This window comes from Pseudonaja textilis, chromosome 9, assembly GCF_049901715.1.
Source record: "Pseudonaja textilis isolate UNSWEBS1 chromosome 9, rPseTex1.2, whole genome shotgun sequence".
NCBI lineage: Eukaryota > Metazoa > Chordata > Lepidosauria > Squamata > Elapidae > Pseudonaja > Pseudonaja textilis.
Window position 1 is genome coordinate 1,520,001 of NC_141998.1, and position 19,184 is coordinate 1,539,184.

At 47.6% G+C, this 19,184-nt stretch overlaps 2 protein-coding genes across 3 annotated transcripts in view; one reads left to right on the top strand and one right to left on the bottom strand.

Moving 5' to 3' along the window:
• Positions 1 to 582: 582 nt before the first annotated feature.
• Positions 583 to 10,330, top strand: LOC113453145 (oxaloacetate tautomerase fahd2, mitochondrial-like). Of its 2 annotated transcripts, none has more exons than XM_087938809.1 (8): positions 583 to 641; positions 1,424 to 1,701; positions 3,056 to 3,272; positions 4,513 to 4,572; positions 5,816 to 5,978; positions 6,994 to 7,102; positions 8,352 to 8,439; positions 9,888 to 10,330. In XM_087938809.1, exons 2-8 carry the CDS (start codon positions 1,430 to 1,432, stop codon positions 9,948 to 9,950), a joined length of 972 nt encoding a protein of 323 aa, XP_087794935.1. In that variant the 5' UTR covers positions 583 to 641; positions 1,424 to 1,429; the 3' UTR covers positions 9,951 to 10,330. The 2 variants fall into 2 exon arrangements, with proteins under 2 accessions (XP_087794935.1, XP_087794936.1); XM_087938810.1 differs by having other exon boundaries at positions 583 to 617; positions 1,420 to 1,701.
• Positions 10,331 to 13,356: 3,026 nt separating this feature from the next.
• GPAT2 (glycerol-3-phosphate acyltransferase 2, mitochondrial) overlaps positions 13,357 to 19,184 on the bottom strand; it is a 107,001-nt gene continuing 101,173 nt past the window's right edge. The window contains 4 exon segments of the mRNA XM_087938815.1: positions 13,357 to 13,605; positions 14,730 to 14,785; positions 15,397 to 15,462; positions 16,836 to 16,954. Coding sequence (XP_087794941.1) covers positions 13,492 to 13,605; positions 14,730 to 14,785; positions 15,397 to 15,462; positions 16,836 to 16,954 — 355 coding nt within the window. The 3' untranslated portion in view covers positions 13,357 to 13,491.

A 19,184-nucleotide genomic window follows, 5' to 3' on the forward strand; every position in this document is an offset into this window, starting at 1 on the left:
AGATAGAAATAGTAGAGTTGTCCCTGAGTCACAGTTACAGAGCTTTGAAGCTGCAGTAACGCTACGAGATACATAATAAGCCGCATAGAGAGAGAGAAAGGACAGGAGGCAGAGCATCTTTTCCCGCCTGCTTTATTTGCTGACAATTGTAGGTGGGCATCCTGAGGGTCAGGTGTTTACTAAGCTCTGTCACCAGAGGGCGCCAAAGAGTCTCGAGGCTCCCAGCATTGCAAGTACAGGGCAAACTTTAAAACCTGCGGACTTCAATTCCCAGAATTCTTGGAGAGTTGAAAGTCCACAACTTGGGCACTCCTGATCTAGAAGGACCTTTTTTTTTTTGGAGGGGTGGGGTGTAACCCTTTTCTACACCCTCTCAGATTTGGGGTTGCCATGTTGGATTAATTGCAAGCGGTTCCCGGGAACTCCCCCCCCCCAAAAAACACCCCACAAAACCAGGCAGGTCCCCCTCTACACTTTCCTATCTCCTGAACCCCACTCGCTTGGAACGTCTCCAATGGGGAACGCTCTCTCCTCCGGACGCGCCGCGGGGATGCTTGGGAAGTGTAGTCCGCCTGGCTCTTTAAGGCTGATGCGGCGTTGCTGGCGGCCGCCTCTTCCTCCACCTGCCCGACGCCCCGCAGGTACGTGGGAAGCGACGGTGCACGGGTCCCGGTCTCCTCCCTTGCTGGGGTTCATGCAGCGTCTCCCCCAAATTGTAACCGAAGCTTGCAGCTGCAGAAAAGGGGGCAGACCCGGGGCTGCTGCAACGGAGCCAGACTGGGGCTCTATTCGGGAAACTGGGGATTTAACAGGAAAAAAACATACAAACACAAACACACACACACACTTACTTACTTCCAAAGGTGCTTCCCCCACAAAGGAAGCAACTGGACTTGTTTTTGCCTCTTTGCAGCTGGTCATTTGCATCCTTTTGGAGGGTCGTTGAGGCCACTTGAAGGTTTCTCTGTGTCCTCAGGGTCCCCTGAGTGGCGCAAATGATTCCTGTAGTCCGCAATTTTTCCCTCTGGAAATCCATTCCTACTCCCACACCGTTCCCAGGGGGTTCATCCCAAATTGTACAGCTAAAAGTCTCCAAGTATGCTAAGAATTGTTATTATCATTCGATGTACCTTGTGTAGTAGCACGAAGTAAGAATAGAGTAAATGATATGATAGGAATGAATGTGTACTAATTGTAATGGTTATGGCGCAAAATATTCGTAGCCAGACAACACACCGTTTAAATCAGAGGTCTCCAAACTTGCCAACTTTAAGACTGGTGGACTTCAACTTCCAGAATTCCAGAATTATGGAAGTTGAAGTCCGCAAGTCTTAGAGTGGCCAAGTTTGAGGACCCCTGCTTTAAATGAAAGATGGACTGTTTATATAAAATAAATTTATTTCAAATAAAAATACAAACCTAGGTTTGGATGCAGCGTCCACTCTCAAAGGTTCTTCTGGTGGGCTTCGGGCTGAGCTGGGCTTGGAAGAACACCGGGCAACGCAGGGGAATTTCCCAGCTGCGTGGAGCCATGAGGCTGGTTCAGTTCCAGGCCAAGGGGTCAAGCCCTGAGCCCCGGATTGGGCTGGAGGAACGAGACGGCGGAGATGTGGTGGACCTGAACGCTTTCGACCCCTCCTTGCCCAGGACCATGCGAGCCTTCCTGGAGGCAGGAGAGGCAGCGCTTGCAGTGGCCGGAAGGTATGCAAGAGAGCGGAGCCAATGGCTGGTCCAGAGGGGAGAAGCGGGAGAACCGGAGGTCTGGGTTGCTGGGGCTTTTAAGGAGGCTGGGGTGGAGGGTGAGGCTGGGGAGGCCCCACATCTATTGTCTGCCACATCTATTCCTCTCCGCCCCCTCCCTTTGATCCCCAGAGCTTGGGTGGGGCTTCGCTAGCAGCGGTGGCTCTTCTGTCCCAAGGACCGGCTTATAGATTTCCACTGCTCTCCTCTCCTCTGCCTTCTGTGCATCAAACACTGGACCCAGCGGTTCCTCCTCTTCCTCATCAGCCACCTCCAAACTTGGGGCTGTCGACGCTCCATCTGAGGGCTGACGGACAGCCCAGGCTCCGCTTCTGACTCTTTCTCTCTCTCTCTCTCTCTCTTGGCCAACTCCCATTCCCTCTCCCCGCTCGGAGCTCCCAGGTTGTCTTGAAGTTGGCCCTGACTCTCATACCGTCTCCTACTCTTGATTCGGCTGCTGAAGGGGCTGGTGGCCTACAGGCTACAACACCCTCAGGAGTCTTGCCCATACAGGTGGTCCTTCACTTTGGCGAGACCCAAGAACCTGGCTTTAGGACCAGGTTGTCTGAAGGACCATCCTTTCCTGGTTACATCCGGCCAACCCACCAGAGCAGGGGGAGGACAGGCAGGTGTGGGTCTCCTCTCCTAAGAAAGTGCACCTGGTGGGACCTAGAAGAAGCCCTTCTCCATGGTGACTCTCTTCCTGGGGAATTTCCTCCCCACAGAGATTTGACCTGTCCTCACTTCTTCCACAAGTCCCTGAAAGGCCTGGTTTTGCCTGGGAACCCAGAGTGGGATGGTGACATCAAGTGGGCTGGTTTGATTGACAGCTGTCACCAGGGGTGGCAGGGTGGGATTATTGCTTCTATTGTTTGCACATTGGGTTTTTATTTTTGTAAGCCACCCAGAGTCACTGAGAGTGAATGGGCGGCCATATACATTCTCTAAATAAAGAAATAGGTCTCCAAACTTGGCCACTTTAAGCCTTGTAGACTTCAACTCCCAGAATTCTGGGAGTTGAAGTCCACAAGTCTTAAAGGGGCCAAGGCTGGAGCGGCTGAAGAATTCTGGGAGTTGAAGTCCACAAGTCTTAAAGGGGCCAAGGTTGGAGCGGCTGAGGAATTCTGGGAGTTGAAGTCCACAAGTCTTAAAGGGGCCAAGGTTGGAGACCCCTGAAATAGATAAACCAACCAGCCAACGAACCAACCTTCTAAACCCATTTTACCACTTTGAGAAGAACAGTGTCTTGTACCAACCGTTGGTTATCCAGCCGTTCCAGTTTGGAGGCCCTGATGCTTTTGAACGTCCTCCACAGAGCACAGCAATCTGGCTGCCCTTCTCTGGCCCGGTCCGAAGTGTCCCTCTTGGCTCCCATCACCGGCCCAGATAAGGTCATCTGCGTCGGCATGAATTATGTGGACCACTGCCTGGAGCAGAACGTCAAGATCCCCAAGGAGCCCATTATCTTCAGCAAGTTCTCCAGTTCCATTGTGGGACCCTATGATGCCATTGTCCACCCGGTGGAGACCAACGTGAGTCTACTTGCAGGTGGGCTGGGGAGAATGGGCTACCCGATACATGTCCGTGGAGGTTCTCCGTCCTCCAGGTCCTGGTTGTCCCCAAAGTGATTTTTTTTTCAGGAGACAACTGAAGTTTCTGGTTTTTCTTTGAAGACGTTTCGCTTCTCATCCAGGAAGCTTCTTCGGCTCTGACTGGATGGTGGGGAATGGAAGGATTGATACGCCTTGCAGACAGCTGGCCCTTTGCATCCTTTTATCAAAAATTTGAACAGGCCTGTCAGGTGTGGCTCCATTCGAAATCCAAGAAAGAAAACCTTAAGACTCCATAAAGAGAGAGAAAAGCACTTCTACTGGATTTGAAGTGATAGCAAGGAAAGGAAAGGAAGATGTGAGGCAAATAGGTGTGGAAATTACATATTGAAAGTGTCAGGGCTCCCGCAGTTATCCCAATTAAATGCTGAGTCTCAAGCCAAAGGATTTATTGGGAGTTAACATGCCGTCACTGCCTGGGTGTAGCCGACTCTGAGGCACATCATTCATTGTGACCCTTGACCCTGGTTTACCCCCCACCCCCTGGGTGTATCCTAATATCCATATTCTCCAATGGGACACCTCCATAGCCAAGAATCCTCAGTCAGGCTCTCCAGTTAGAATTTTGCAAGGCAGAAACTTCAGTCACCTAGTTACAATCTTTGAAAACATTTATGGAATGCACTTTCAGTTTGCAAGCTGCCGCACTGCTCCCCCTTCCCTTTCTGTTGGCAGCTCTAAAAAGGCCATAGAAATATTCTATTGAGTTGACAGAAAGTTATCCCAAGTCCCCTCCCCCAGTGGTTCAAACTGGCTATCCAATCTGAGGTGTGTATAATGCCGTGGAGGTTACATCTTTAGGTGGCGTCTCACATATCTGGTGTGCCAAGACGGTTGACCTTGGCGTAGAAAAAATAAGTGACTGAAGTTGCACAGAAAGCAGGAAAGCACCCCAACTTTTACAGTTCACATAACTTCGACCTCCAACGCCCTTTCCCCCTCCTCAACACCAAATTATCCCTCCCTCCACCCTTCCGTCTTTGTATTATGGGCTGCTTCTACTTTTAGCTCACCTTGCACAACCGTTTCCCCTGGTCACAAGTTTTCTGCCTCAAGCGTTGGACCGAAATGCTCGTTGATGGCCCCCCTCTGACCAGGCTGGTGTCCCTTGGCTCTTGGGGTGGCAAATTAGAGATTGGTCCTTTTTCGCCCCCTCTTCTAGGAAGTTGACTGGGAAGTTGAGCTGGCCTTCGTCATTGGGAAGAAGGGGAAACGCATCCAGGTAAGGTCTCCTGCCTTGGAGAGGGGTTGGTTTAGAAGACCTCCAAAGATCCCTAGCCTTCTCTCAGTCTAAAACTGAAATCTCCAAACTTGGCAGCTTGAAGACTTGCGGACTTCAAATCCCCAGAATTCCTCAGCCAGCATAGCTGGTGAAGTTGAAGTCCGCAAGTCTTCTAAAAGTTGGCGGAGACCGGCGGACACCCGGCTTTAGGTAACAGCCTGGATGATGTTTGACTCCGTTTCGTTTAAACTACTTGTGAGTTGGGTGTCAAAGAGAGCAGCGGTTGTGACCTATCGGGGTGGGATTCTACTGGTTTGGATCAGTTTGGGCGAACCGGATGTTAAATTAAATTTGCATCCGGCTCACCGAACCGGTATTTCAACTGACCAGCTGGCCCCGCCCTTTCCTGCCCCGCCCAGGAGTCTCCATGCAGCCCGTTTTCGATGCAGGTAAGTGCAGAGTCTGGGAGGGGCAAAAATGGGCCTCCCAGAAGTCTAGAAACGGGCCTGTTTCCAGCTTCCAGTGGGTCTCCAGAGCCCGGGGGAGGCTGCTTTCACTCTCTCAGAGGCCCTGGGGAGGCCTCCAGACCCTTGGGAGGGGGAAGTCAACCTTGAGCCACTCAGGATTGAACTCCTGGCAGTGGACAGAGTTGGTCCGCCATACTGGATTTTAACAGGAAAGAAGGAAGGAAAGAAAGAATAGCCATAGCACTTAGACTTATATACCGCTTCACAGTGCTTTACAGCCCTCTCTAAGCGGTTTACAGAGCCAGCCTCTTGCCCCCAACAAGATCTCGGAAGGACGGAATTTACTGATCTCGGAAGGACGGAAGGCTGAGTCAACCTTGAGCTGGTCAGGATTGAATTCCTGGCAGTTGGCAGTTAGCCTGCAATGCTACATTTTAACAGGAAGGAAGGAAAGAAGGAAGGAAAGAAGGAAGGAAGGAAGGAAGGAAGGAAGGAAAGAAGGAATAGCAATAGCACGTAGACTTATATACCGCTTTACAGTGCTTTCCAGCCCTCTCTAAGCAGGTTTCCAAAGTCCCCAACAATCTGGCTCCTCATTTGACCCACCTCAGAAGGACGGAAGGCTGAGTCAACTTTGAGCCTGGTGGGATTCGATCTGCCAAATTGCTGGCAGTCAGCAGAAGCAGCCTGCAGTACCGCACTCTGACCACCGCGCCACCGTGGCTCTGAAAACCTCCTAGGCCCCTTCCAATTCGGTTATTCTGTTGCCCTTTTAGGAATCCGAGGCGATGGCCTATGTGGCTGGATTCATGGTGGCGCATGACGTCAGTGCCCGAGACTGGCAGATGAAGAGGAATGGGAAGCAATGGCTGCTAGGGAAAACCTTCGACACCTTTTGCCCGCTGGGCCCAGCTCTCGTGACCAAGGACTCCGTCTCAGGTTCGGAAGCTGCCAGTCCCCTCGGCTGACCGGAGCAGGAGATATGTGGTGGGGCTGCACTCGCAGAGGGGTCGTTGGGATCTGGGCCAGTCTGGATTGAGACCTGGGCAGGCAACAGAATCTCTACGGCAAGGGTCTTCACACCGGGCAAGTTTAAGGCTTGTGGACTTCAACTCCCAGAATTCCCGAGCTGACATGACTGGAGAGGAATTCTGGGAGCTCAAGTCCACAAGCCTTAAAGCTGTTGAAGTTGAAGACCCTTGGAATAGATAGATAAAGAGAGGTAGAATAGAAAGAAATAAATAAAAAGATATAGATAGAAGATAGATATAGAATAGAATAGAATAGAATAGAATAGAATAGAATAGAATAGAATAGAATAGAATAGAATAGATATATAGATAGGTTAAACAGAGGTAAGATAGAGAGAAAGAGAGAGAGAATAGATATTGAATAGATCAAGGGTCCTCAAACTTGAGAAGTTTAAGACTTGTGGACTTCAACTCCCAGAATTCCTGAGCTAACATGACTGGAGGAGGAATTCTGGGAGTTGGAAGTCCAAAAGTCTTAAAGCTGTTAAGTTTGAGGACCCCTGGAATAGATGGATAAAGAAAGGTAGAAGAGATGGATGGATAGATAGGTAGGTAGGTAGGTAGATGATAGATAGATAGATAGGGAAAGAGAGAAAGAGAAAATAGATAGATATATAGATAGGATAAAGAGAGGTAGAGACAGAGAGAGAGAATAGATAGATAGATCGACATGACTGGAGGAGGAACTCTGGGAGTCCACAAAGCTTAAAACTGTCCAGGTTGAAGACCCCTGGTCTACTAGAAGAAGAAAAATCAGAATGCCTTGACCATTCTGGGAGTTGAAGTCCACAACTCTTAAAAGCCGCCATGATTGGGGACCCCCTGCTCTAAAAAGCAAGCAAACAGCTTCCTTTTAATCTCAGGGAGCTATGCTCTCTCTCTCTCTCTCTCTCTCTCTCTCTCTCTCTCTCCTTCCCTCCCAGATCCTCACAATTTGGGCATCCGCTGCCGGGTGAACGGCGAACTCGTCCAGAACAGCAGCACCAACCAGATGATCTTCAAAACGGAGGCTCTGGTCGCCTGGGTGTCCCAGTGAGTGCTGTCCTCCCCCGCCTCTATTCTTCACGGTGTAAGAAAATGACCCCTGCGGGGCCAAAGACAGCCTGGGACAAATCTTGCCTTAGCCCAGGTCAAGGGGGCAGTTTTGGACCTTCAGGAGGGGGTCCTAGCAAATTCTACTACAGGTACTCCTTGCCTTAACAATCATTAATTTAGTGACCGTTCAAAGTAGTGGTAGTATTCTACTGGTTCGGCCTGGTTTAGACGGACTGGTAGTAAAAAATGCTAACCTTCGGCTGAACCAATAGTAAAAAAAATAGCTATCAGTTCGGCCGAACCAAGCTGGTAGCTTTTGTTTTTCCTCCCTCCCGACAATCAGCTGTTCTGTCGATCAGCTGTTCCGACAGTCATTTGTTTCAACAATGAACTGTTCTGACGATCAGCTGTTCCATAGATCAGCTGTTCCATGGATCAGCTGTTCCGTCAATCATTTGTTTCGACAATGAGCTGTTCCATCGATCAGCTGTTCTGCCGATCAGCTGTTCTGCCGATCAGCTGTTCCGTCGACCAGCTGTTCCATCGATCAGCTATTCTGACAATCAGCTGTTCCGACGATCAGCTCTGCTGGGATCCTCCTTGCTGTCTTACTACTTCACCCAGGAGGCTTCCCAGGAGGCAAAAAAGGGCGCACGGTGTGTGTGTGTGTGTGCGCGCGCTGCACGGCCCCCCTCCTGTGCTCAGTTTTTTGCCTTCTGGGCCTCAGGGAAGCCTCTGGGGAGCAAAAATGGGCTCCCAGGAGGCTTCCCTGAGACCCAAGAGGCAAAAAACAGAGTGCAGGAAGGTGCTGCAAAAAAAAAAAAGCCACGCCCACCCAGTCACATGGTCACGCCCACCTAGCCACGCCCACAGAAGCGGTAGTAAAAATATTTGCACCCCATCCCTGGTTCAAAGTTATAACAGCCAGCATTGAAAAAGGTGACTGATGGCTATGAGCGCATGATCAAAAGCCAGGCACTTGCCAATGGATTCGTATTTATGACAGTGACAACGTCCCTGGCGGTCACGCGATCCCCTTTGGCGACCTTCTGACCAGCGGAGTCCATGAGGAAGCCAGATTCACTTAACAACGGTGGCAAGAAAGGTCATAAAATGGGCTCAAATGCCAATCGACCACGGTCTTGCTCAGGGATGGGAATTTGGGGCTCAGTTGCAGTCGTACGTCGAGGACTGCCCAGACTTCCGATTAAGAGCCTTTCTTTACTGTGTTTGATGTTCTTTGCAGGTTCGTCACGTTGTATCCCGGAGATGTCTTCCTGACTGGGACCCCACCAGGGGTCGGAGTTTTCCGGAAGCCACCCACTTTCCTGAAGGTGACCTCTATTCTTCATTCATTATATTAATGAACTAGACCATAACCCGGCGTTACCCGGGTATTTATTTATCCCAATCCTGTTGTTAGACAGGAAACATCCTGTAGTCGAGACTCACGCTGTTGTACTGTCTGTCGCGCAATTCTTCTATTCCTCCACAAGAGGGAGCCCTGTGAAGTTGTTACCATGGCAGAAGCCATTTTAAAACACACACACACACACATACACACCAAGGGGCGTTAGGGGTGTCTTACCCCCACAGTATTTGTTTCCAGAGGGTAAGTCATCTGTGTACCAAGTTTGGTAAAAAGCAAAAGATAGAAGAAGAAGATAAGACGAAGATATAGATTAATGAATTAATTCAGGCTCTTCTGCCCATTTGGGGAACATTTTGCATACAATCATTCCTGGCCTTCCTGTATTTTTTTCCCCCTGTAACGCCAGTATAACCCATTGCTCTTTTTCAAGCACAAAATGACACGCATCTGTTGTCATTCCAAGCTCTACAGTTCAAGTCCTGCAGGGATTTTATAGGTCAACCCAACTGCAGGACTCTCAAGCTGTGGAAAAAAAATAAAAAACCATTTTGGAAAACTTGCTAAGGCAGGGCTCTTCAAACTTGGCCGGTTTAAGACTTGTGGACTTCCAACTCCCAGAATTCCTCCTCCAGTCAGGTTAGCTCAGGGATTCTGGGAGTTGAAGTCCACAAGTCTTAAACTGGACAAGTTTGAAGACCCTTTTGCTGAGGAATTCAACTGAAATATCTTTGGTTTTCCAATTACTTTTGGGTGGGCAGGAAATGTGGCCCCAAAGGCTGTTGGTTTTCACGACAAACTTTAGCACGCCCTTAAACTTTGTGTTCAAAAAGTTTGTGTTCAAAAAGTTTGTGCACTGGGTGTGGTTCGAATGTTGGGTTCTGAAGTTCAAGCTCATTTGGGGAGAAAGAGAGAGAAGTTTGTGGCAGGTCGAGTTGGAAGTCTGCTTCTTCCTGGCAGCCTGCTCCCCGTTGTTGCAACTCGCTTGGGCCAAGGGCTATTGCAGGAATGGCGAACCTTTTGGTTGTGGTGTGCCAAAAGTGTGTGCGTGCCGGCTCCCACAATGCAATGTGCCCCACCCCAGTGTGTACACCCCATCCCCTTACCTGCCCTGCACATACCTCTCGGCTGATTTGAGGCCGATTTGAGGCCGGTTTTGCACTCCCGGAGGCTTAAGGGAAGCCTCTGCAGCCTCGGGAGGCCGAAAAACAGGCCCGTTTCAGCACTTCTGGTATTTCCGGAAGGCCTGTTTCTCAGCCTCCCGAGGCTGCAGAGGCTTCCCTCTGGGAGGGCAAAAATGGCCTCAAACGGGCTGAAAATCAGCTGGGAGGCGTGCCCATGCGCAGAGGAGATAAATACGTATGCCACAGGTTTGCCACCACAGGGCTATCGTAATCCTGTTGTCCTCCACAGAGAGGAGACGAAGTGCAGTGTGAAATTGATGAGCTGGGAACCATCTGCAACCGAGTGGTGTGAAAGTTTTCCTGCTGTGGGCCCTGGACAAAACCATTGGCTGGAGTTGTAAAGTGCCTTCCTTGATTCTAACCCAGGAGCGTAAATAAGGAAGTTTCTTCCCGTGCTTTTGAGTTGCTGGAACCTGCTGGAATTAACGGGAGCAGAAGTCAAAACTATCATGCGAGCGCTACCCATAATTTCTGGGCGCCTCAGTTGAAAAAAAAAAAGACAAAATGGGCGAGTGATGATGCCCTTTAGTGAGACCCGTTCACGTTTACACCAGAGCAAGACGTTGCTGTGGCACACGTGTGTAAGACGGACTGAGGTTGGCAGATGTATCTCCTTTATTACTTCCAGGTTCCCCGGAGGATTGATTCAGAATAAAGCCATTTTTGACCAACTTTGAGATTGGCACCTGGATTGTTTTAAAAGAGCCTGTTTGGGTTAGTGCTGAAAGCGTCAGGCTAGAAATCGGGAGATGGTAACTTCTATTCTATTTTTTCTCTATTCTATTCTTCCTCTATTCTATTCTATTTTCTCTATTCTATTTTCTCTATTCTATTCTATTATTATTCTATTATATTCTTTCCCTGTTCTATTCTGTTCTGTTCCCTTCTATTCTATAAAGCAATGCGTGGAAACTAATCCAGCAGAGAAGCAACCTCGAACTAAGGAGAGATTTCCTGACAATTAATCAATAGAACAGCCCGCCTTCAGAAGTTGTGAATGCTCCAACGCGGGAAGATTTTAAGAAGAGATTGGACCACCATCTGTCTGAAGTGGAGTAGGGTTTCCTGCCAAAGCAGGGGGTTGGACTAGAAGACCTCCAAGGTGCCCCTCTTATTCTAATCCAATCACCCAAAGCACAAGGCGATCTGTTTCTCGCCCTAAAACTTAAATTGCACCCCGTCAAGCCCCCTTTTGCTCTCCCAGAGAAGGTCCCACTGTCAAAAACTTCTCTTTTATGTCTAAAATAGCAATTAACGAGTAATCTTCCCTGAGGCTCCAGGCCTGCCCTTTGAGAAAGCAGAGGATCAACCTTCAAAGTGATAGTTGCTCTGTGTAATTTTGATGCCAGGGCTCCTGAGAAGATTTTAGTGCTCAGGTTTTAACAAAGAAACTGAGTGATTGCTTAATACACACTGCTACGTTATTATTATTATTATTATTTTTTAATGCACCGTCAGTATGACTTCTGTAAGCTGCGTAAAAAGAAGCGAAAACATATTCACAAAAGCATCCCGAGATACCTTTAAATAGAAATAATTGTCTGTTTTGTGCTGTTGGATCAACCTAGAAACTAAATTAAACTCTTTTTTTTTTTCCCCAACAGATATGTTTTGTACACTTTAATGAATATTCATTGCCTCTTTTTTAGTGAATACTGTACAGAGGAGAAACCAGCAAGGTTACTAGCCTTAGTTTTTACCAGGTCTGTGTACAGCAGGCCCTAATGGTCAATGCCACTCGGGTGGGGCATATTTAGAATAGAATAACGAGAGTTGGAAGGGACTTCTAGTCCAACCCCCTGCCTAGGCAGGAAACCCTACACCACTTCAGACAAATGGCTATCCAACATCTTTTTAAAAACTTCCAGTGTTGGGAGCATTCACAGCTTCTGGAGGCAAGTGGTTGATTGTTCTAACTATCGGGGAATTTCTCCTTGAATAGTTTCCATCCATGGTCTCTTATCTTGGCTTCTGGTGCTTTGGGAGAATAGCTTGACTCCCTTTTCTTTGGGGCAGCCCCTCAAATATTGGAAGGCTGCTGTCATGTTCACTCCTAATTCTCCTTTTTCATTACAAACCCAATTCCAGCAACCGTTCTTAATACGTTTTAGCCTCCAGTCCCCTAATCCTCTTCGTTGCTCTTCTCTGCCCTCTTTCTAGAGTCTCGGGATCTTTTTTACAACGTGGCAACCAAAACTGGATGAAAATGGTCCAAGTGTGGCTTTACTAAGGCCTTATAATGTAGTATTAACACACTTCACATGATCTTGATTCTATCCCCGTTTAGGCAACCTATCAGGGCCACCAGGCCGATGCTGCGCCAGGCAGGTTACCACCTCTAATCCAGATGTCTTTGCTAGACAACATACCTCTGTCTGCGTCCCCTGAATCTGTCGGTACCTATTTTGGGTTACACTCCAAAGCAGAGTATATATAATCATATTCCAACTTTCCAACCATTTATCCAGATGCGTTAATTTCTCACAGTAAATATTGCAATGTGTTTGTAGATCATAAGTCTGGCAGCAGCAAGGAAGAGGAACGAGGGGAGCCTGTTCCCAGTGCGCGTGTGCACAGAGCTGCTAGAAGGCGAGAGCAGCTGAAACAAAAGGGGCGACTCGGGAGTAAGGCTGGGAGGTGATTGCCCCTCCCCTAAGGGATAAAAGTCAGACCTCAATGACAAACTCTTTGCAGGAAGCAAAGTCGTTCGATTGAAAGGTTCAGAGTCCTCCTTGAAGCTCTGTGTACTTCGGTTGGTTTCTTTTCTAGTTAATTGGATACTTCTGGTTTTGGCAGCAATCCACAGAACTGAAAGGTGTGTGCTTATCTTGGGGAACTATTTGAGATTAATTCCGGCTGGGAATGAAAACAACTCCCAGCGTTGCAATAAAATAGGTTTTGCTTTTAAAACAAGTTTGTGAATAATCATGGTTTACGAAGCCTGGGTCAGAACAGTCGTTGACTTACAACATTTTGTTTAATGGACCATTTGAAGTTACGACGACACTGAAAAGTGACGTATGTTTTTCACACTGAACCACTACCCTCGCAGCCACCCCCGTGATCGTGTGATCAAAATTCAGATGTGATTTACATTGGATGCTTGACCACCGACTTGCATTTATGACGGTCATATTTGTGGCAGTGGCAGTGTCCCCTTCTGAGAAGCAAAGTCACTGGGGAGGAAGCCAGATTCATTTAACAAAAAGGTTGCCAACGAGGGCAGCGATTCACTTCAAGAAGATGGCAAGGAAAGTCGTAAAACGGGGCAAAACTTAACACATGTCTCACTTCGCAACATGAATTTGGGGGCTCGATTAAGTTGAGGATTACCTGCACCGCGTAATGTTCCAAAGCAGATTTTTTCCATCACAAATGGAAGTATTTCAGCTGCCAGTTTCTGTCCTTGGAAACGTCATTTCCCGGGCTGGCTTGCTGCGAAAAAAAAACCCGCAGTGCACGGAAACTCTTTACGAAAACCTTGACTCCATGCCTTGCAGCGTTTCAAAAGAAGGAAGAAAAAAAACGCTTTCCTTCCTGCTGACTGTTCCTTGTTTCATAAATGGAATTTTTTTGGTAAATGGTCTTTTAATACAAATACGCTACAAACCGCACTATTTACTCATCACGCTCCAGGATTAAATTGATTTTATTCACCTAACTGGCCCTTGTTGCCTTGCTCAAAATTCCCCCTTCCCGGAAAACAACATTTCAAAAGTAGAACCAACAAAACAAGAACGACGGCCCAAACAGACAGGTGAGGAAGAACCTGCCTCTCTCTGGCAGGTTTCTGAAGCCGCCTGCCTGTCCAAGGAAGATCCTGCCAAAAGGATCTAGTAGATAAACTGGTGAATGAATTTCTCCAGCTTTTTTTGGTTTTCTTGGGCAGTGAAAGTGTCAGACAGATGAAGGAGAGGCCCTTTGTCTTCCGTCACTTCCTTGAACACCTGAAAGAGAAATCAGGTGAGAATCTGTTTTTTCCCCAGAGAGCAGATGGCTGGTGGACTGATACATATACAAGGCTTGCCTAATTGGCATTAACTAATCCATTAATGCTGATTAGGGAAGCTTTGTATATGTGTGGGTCCACCAATTAATCCATTCATTAATCCAATTAATTAATCCAGGTAGGGAGAGAAGGAAGGGATAGCAATAGCACTAACACTTATATACCTTTCCAGCCCCCTCTTCAGCCGGTCAGGATTGAACTGGCTGACCTGGGCAGAATTAGCTTGCAATACAGCACTCTAACCACTGCACCAACATGGCTTCCTTCCTTCCTTCTTCTTGTCTTCCTCCCTCCCTCCTTCCTTTCCTCCCTCCCTCCTTCCCCTCCCAAGCAATAGCACTTATATCCTGCTTCCCAGTGGCTTTATAGTCCTCTCTAAGCGGTTTACAGAGTCAGCAAATTGCTCCCAACAATCCAGGTCCTCATTTGACCCACCTCGGAAGGACGGAAGGCTGAGTCAACCTTGAACTGGTCAGGACTGAACTCCTGGCAGTGGGCAGAGTCAGCCTGCAATACTGCATTCTAACCACTGCACCACTATGGCAAGAAGGAAGGAAGGAAGGAAGGAAGGAAGGAAGGAAGGAAGGAAGGGAGGGAGGGAGGAAGGAAGGGAGGGAGAGAAGGAAGGAAGGAAGGAAGGAAGGAAGGAAGGAAGGAAGGAAGGAAGGAAGGAAGGAAGGAAGGAAGGAAGGAAGGAATAGCAATAGCACTTGGACTTATATGCCGCTTCACAGTGCTTTCCAGCCCCCTCTAGGCAGTTTACAGAGTTAGCTTCTTGCCCCCAACAATCTGGGTCCTCATTTGACCCGCCTCGGAAGGACGGAAGGCTGAGTCCACCTCATGTCCTTGGTGATGAGATATCAGTGGATGGAGGGAATTAAAAAGCCACCCCCTTTAAACACATGCCTCATCCTGAAACCTAATCACTCTGTCCTCCCAGTGCTGTTTTTTTAAGAGGGAAAAAAACCCCCCATTGAATTTCTGAAAAGCTCCATGCAGGACTTCTGAAGCTTCGCTGTCAAGGTTTTTCGCTTTGCCGCCTGGAGAATCTCAAGCTCTTACCCCTAATTCTTTGCAGATGCGAACAGACGTGGCCGCCAAGCTCCCGTTGGCACATTCTGAGAAGGAAGCAAAAGAAAGGGTAGGGAATAGTTTGGATGCATCTTTAATTCTCAGAATGGAAGATCTTATACTGAACTCGGTCCAGACTGGGAGACTGTCCACCCAAAGGGAATCACAACTATCAAGAGATATTTCTATTCTCGTGCTTAAGTTCCTGTCTGATCCCTGATCCTATTTTTAACCAAGCTAGTATACTCCGGTCAGAAGTTACTCCCCTTTCTATCTTACGACTGTTGAGGTTTTAAGATTTAAGAGCTGACCAGCAGCAGTAATAGCTGCCATTTGCATAAGACTGGCTGATGCAACTGAGAACGATTCAGCATAGCGTGGGTATTTCCCTTTAAGACTAGGGGAAATGGGTTCTATCCCTTTAAGAGGCGTGTATATAAAAGCAGCCATTAGAGGGCACATTTTCTCTCCTTGTGTCCGATATTCATTGCAGAGTTCGCCTTCTGTTAAGAAGAGTTAAGAAGAAGAAGAAAGTTTGCTTACTTTTGCCTACCACGTATATTTCTGTACATAACTGTGTGTAACTGTTGCATGTTAAATGTCTTAAGTCTCTGTGTGCTGTGTTTTGCTCCTGGATGATCTGGGCGTCCAGACTCACCAAAAGAACCGTCCTCTCGTGCCAACCTCACCAATTCCCGCTCCAGCTTCTCCATGAACTGAGATTCTGCAGGGAAAAGGAGAAAAAAATAATACTGCAGGAGGAATTCATAATTCATACCTAATTCTCCGAGGTTTCAAACAACGGAGGAAGAGATGTCAGAAGACCCCCCCCCTTTTTTTTTGAAAGAAAAGACCCCAAAATAGAATAGAACAGAAAGATAAAAGTTTTATTTGTCACTCTGAACATATACCAATCGGCATACCTTAAAGTGGAAATTTCGTGGCATTCAACTCTAAAAGGGTCACCACTTCCAATATACACTACATAACCAGGACAGAATGGATGGACGGACGGGCGGATGAATGAATAGAGGGAGAGAGAAAGAAAGAACAAAGGAAGGAAGGAAAGAAAGAGAAAGAAAGAAAGAAAGAATATATCCACATATATTCGCTGCGGTGGCGCAGTGGTTAGAGTGCAGTACTGCAGGTTACTTCTGCAGACTGCCAGCTGCCTGCAAGTCTCACCAGGCTCAAGGTTGACTCAGCCTTCCGTCCTTCCAAGGTCAGTAAAATGAGGACCCAGATTGTTGGGGGGGTGGGAGAAGAGGCTGACTGTAAACCGCTTAGAGGCGGCTGTAAAAGCACTGTGAAGTTGTATGTAAGTCCAAGTGATATTGCCCTTCCTTCCTTCCTTCCTTCCTTCCTTCCTTCCTTCCTTCCTTCCCTCCCTCCCTCCCTCCCTCCTCCCTTCTTCTTATTCCCTTTCTCCTTCTCCTTCCTGGTGCCACAGTGGTTAGAATGCAGTATTGCAGGCTAACTCTGCCCACTGCCAGCAGTTCGAACCTGACCAGCCCAAAGTCGACTTGACTTTCCATCCTGTTTGAGGTCAGTAAAATGAGGGCCCAGACTGTTGGTGGGCAAGAGGTCAACTCTGTAAACTACCTAGAGAGGGCTGTAAAAGCACTGTGAAGTGGTATATAAGTCAAAGGGCTACGGCTATATTATATGACGCAGAGAAACAACATCTAGTTTGGATGCATACACGTATATGGCGAGAAAAATGAATCTTGCGAATTAGACCTGTCATTCTAAGGAGACTTTGCTGGGCTCTCATCCAATCTGGAACTTTTTTACTTACCTGCCCATTCCTCCCCAAAAAAACTGGCTGTGGATCAGAGGCAAACAAGACCTTGGGCCTATGGAAGGCTCTGATGTCCCCTTATCACAAAGGCCTTCCACAGCTGTTGCTCTGGCAACAGCTACCTGTCCTTCAGGTATGCAGAGAGCGACCCAACGCTTCAGAAGTCAACTCCAGACCCAAACTTCGAAACCTTTCCCCAAATGCTGCCCTCAGCCCCCACCAGTCCCAACCTCTTTTCTGGGGAAAATTATGGCTGCCCTCGTCCCAATCCGAGGAACCCAAGGTGTGAGGCCCACCTGGCTGAGGGAAATCCTGTTCTTGAAGGAAGACGATGGCTCTCTCCAAGTCTTCAGCAGAGGGCCCAGGAGGCCACAGAGGAAGACAAAAGGTTGGAGCAACTTTCCGATTGACTGACCTAAAGGAGTGAGGAAAAAAAGGATTGAACTATGGACCTGAATCATAGAAGGAAAAGAACTTACAGCTTCATCTTTATTTAGTTTAGTTTATTTTTTAGTTTAATTTAGTTTTTAGTTTATTTTTTAGTTTAGTTTAGTTTTTAGTTTAGTGTAGTTTTTAGTTTAGTTTATTTTTTAGTTTATTTTATTTTTTAGTTTATTTTATTTTTTAGTTTAGTTTATTGGCATTGTACCTAACTGTAACAAAACTAAATACCATCTTCAGAGTACCTTATGACTATGAAAATAAACAAAAACGCACATCCTGCACATTCTATGTAATTGAATTGAAACCCCCTGATATTGCATTAATATTGCACTTTAATATAAATATTTAATATTAATTAAATAATTATTGATAATAATTTATTATCCCAAATGGGGAAATAGTTGACCATCTCACAGGTGACTTTTACTTGGGATTATCCCAGCTGAAGAAGGGCGAAAACTGACCTCTATTCCAGGGGTCTCCAACCTTGGCCACTTTAAGACTTGTGGACTTCAATTCCCAGAGTTCTTCAGCCAGCCATGAATGATAGAGTTGGAAGAGACCTTCAGAAGGGTCACCTAAACCAGGGGGTCTCTGACCTTGGCAACTTTAAGACTTGTGGACTTTCAACTCCCAGAATTCCTCAGCCAGCAAGTTGAAGTCCACAAGTCTTTTTTTAAAGTATTTATTTTTATATAAGAACAAAACAAAACCATCTTTCATTTATACAGTGTGTCGACTGGGTACATAGATCTTGTGCATATATTAATATTAATATTATTCTCCAAAGCACCCGAAGGCAGGAAGCAACGGGTGGAAACTAATCCAGGAGAGAAGCAACTTAGAACTAAGGAGAAATTTCCTGACAGTGAGAACAATTAACCAGTGGAACAACTTGCCTCTGGAAGCTGTAAATGCTCCAACACTGGAAGTTTTTAAAAAGATGTTAGATAAGCATTTGTCTGATTTGGTAGAGGGTTTTCTGACTGGGCAGGGGGTTGGACTAGAAGACCTCCAAAGTCCCTTCCAACTTTGATATTCTATTCTAGGTTTCAAGAAGAAGGCAACAAGGAGCCGTAGAAATTCTGTGCCGCCTCCTTCACGAGATCCCTCTCTGCCTTTTGGTACCCAGGAGGTGGCACTGTCTCTAACTCGGAAGCTGCTGGGTGGGCCAGGAAAGGCAGATGCCCCAGGAAGGAAGCTTGCCAGCCCCCCCCTGGTTCAGCCCCAGCCCCTTAATTACAGAGAGCTTGGCTCCTTCTTGAAAAGAGGGGAGGAGGATTCGAAGCAGCAGCCCACACAGCTGGCATTTAAAGAGACAGGTTGCCAGCTCGGGACACGTCATGCGTGTGCCAAGGAACAAAAGGAAGGGGAATTGATACGATAATTTGATGTTCTTTTTCACAATGGGGCTGAGAAGAAGAAGAAGAAGAAGCTTCAGGACCACGGTGTGTGTGTGTGTGTGTGGCTTTCTCCTTTCTTCCCACGACTTGGAGAAGAGGCTTGCAAGGAAATGTCACAACCGCATCCTTTCCCCTCGTCCTTGGCCTGCACATCCAAGAGTGAGGACGTCCACCCCGAGAAAGTATGTGGTCCGACTCGAACGCTCTCGAAAAACACCTCGGCAACGCTCCATTGGCTGAAGACAGGCTGGAAAAGGGAAGACCTGGGATCAGGGTGGCACCTTTTTGTGTCTTCTTTGCATGGGAAAGTCACTTCCAGCCTGGCCCTACCGCAGCCAGCATCTTTTAGTAAAACCTATCCCTGCAACCAAATGGGGAGTCGAGGGTCTTTCTTTCCTAAGGGGCCAGACCGGGACAGGCCTGACACCACGCTTCCTCCTGCTATCCCGTTGTGGTTAACCGGCAGCAGGTGGGGACGGCTGAGGAGAGCGAGGACTCAGATGAGGGGCCAGGACCATCAGGGAGTGGGCTGCTGCCTTCGGAGATTGTGGGGGCTGGCAGCAGCGAGGAGGAGGTTCCCAAGGAGCCTGTGCCCAGTGCGCACACGCGCAGGGCTGCTCGCAGGAAACAGCAGCTGCAGCAGCACAGGCGCCTCGGGAGTCAGGCTGCAAGGGAATAATCCCTCCTTCAAGAAGATAAAAGCCAGCTGTGAATCGGACGTTTTTTGCAGGAAGCAAAGACGTTTTGAAACTCAGCCTCATGGACATTACAGTATCTTCAGTTGGTATTTGAAGACTC

Excerpts from the sequence above, each read along its gene's own strand:
- LOC113453145 (XM_087938809.1), top strand. The coding sequence starts at position 1,430 with ATGCAGCGTCCACTCTCAAAGGTTCTTCTGGTGGGCTTCGGGCTGAGC. Across the intron at positions 7,103-8,351 it reads CTGGTCGCCTGGGTGTCCCA|GTTCGTCACGTTGTATCCCG; the intron begins GTGAGTGCTGTC and ends TGTTCTTTGCAG. Across the intron at positions 8,440-9,887 it reads AGCCACCCACTTTCCTGAAG|AGAGGAGACGAAGTGCAGTG; the intron begins GTGACCTCTATT and ends TGTCCTCCACAG.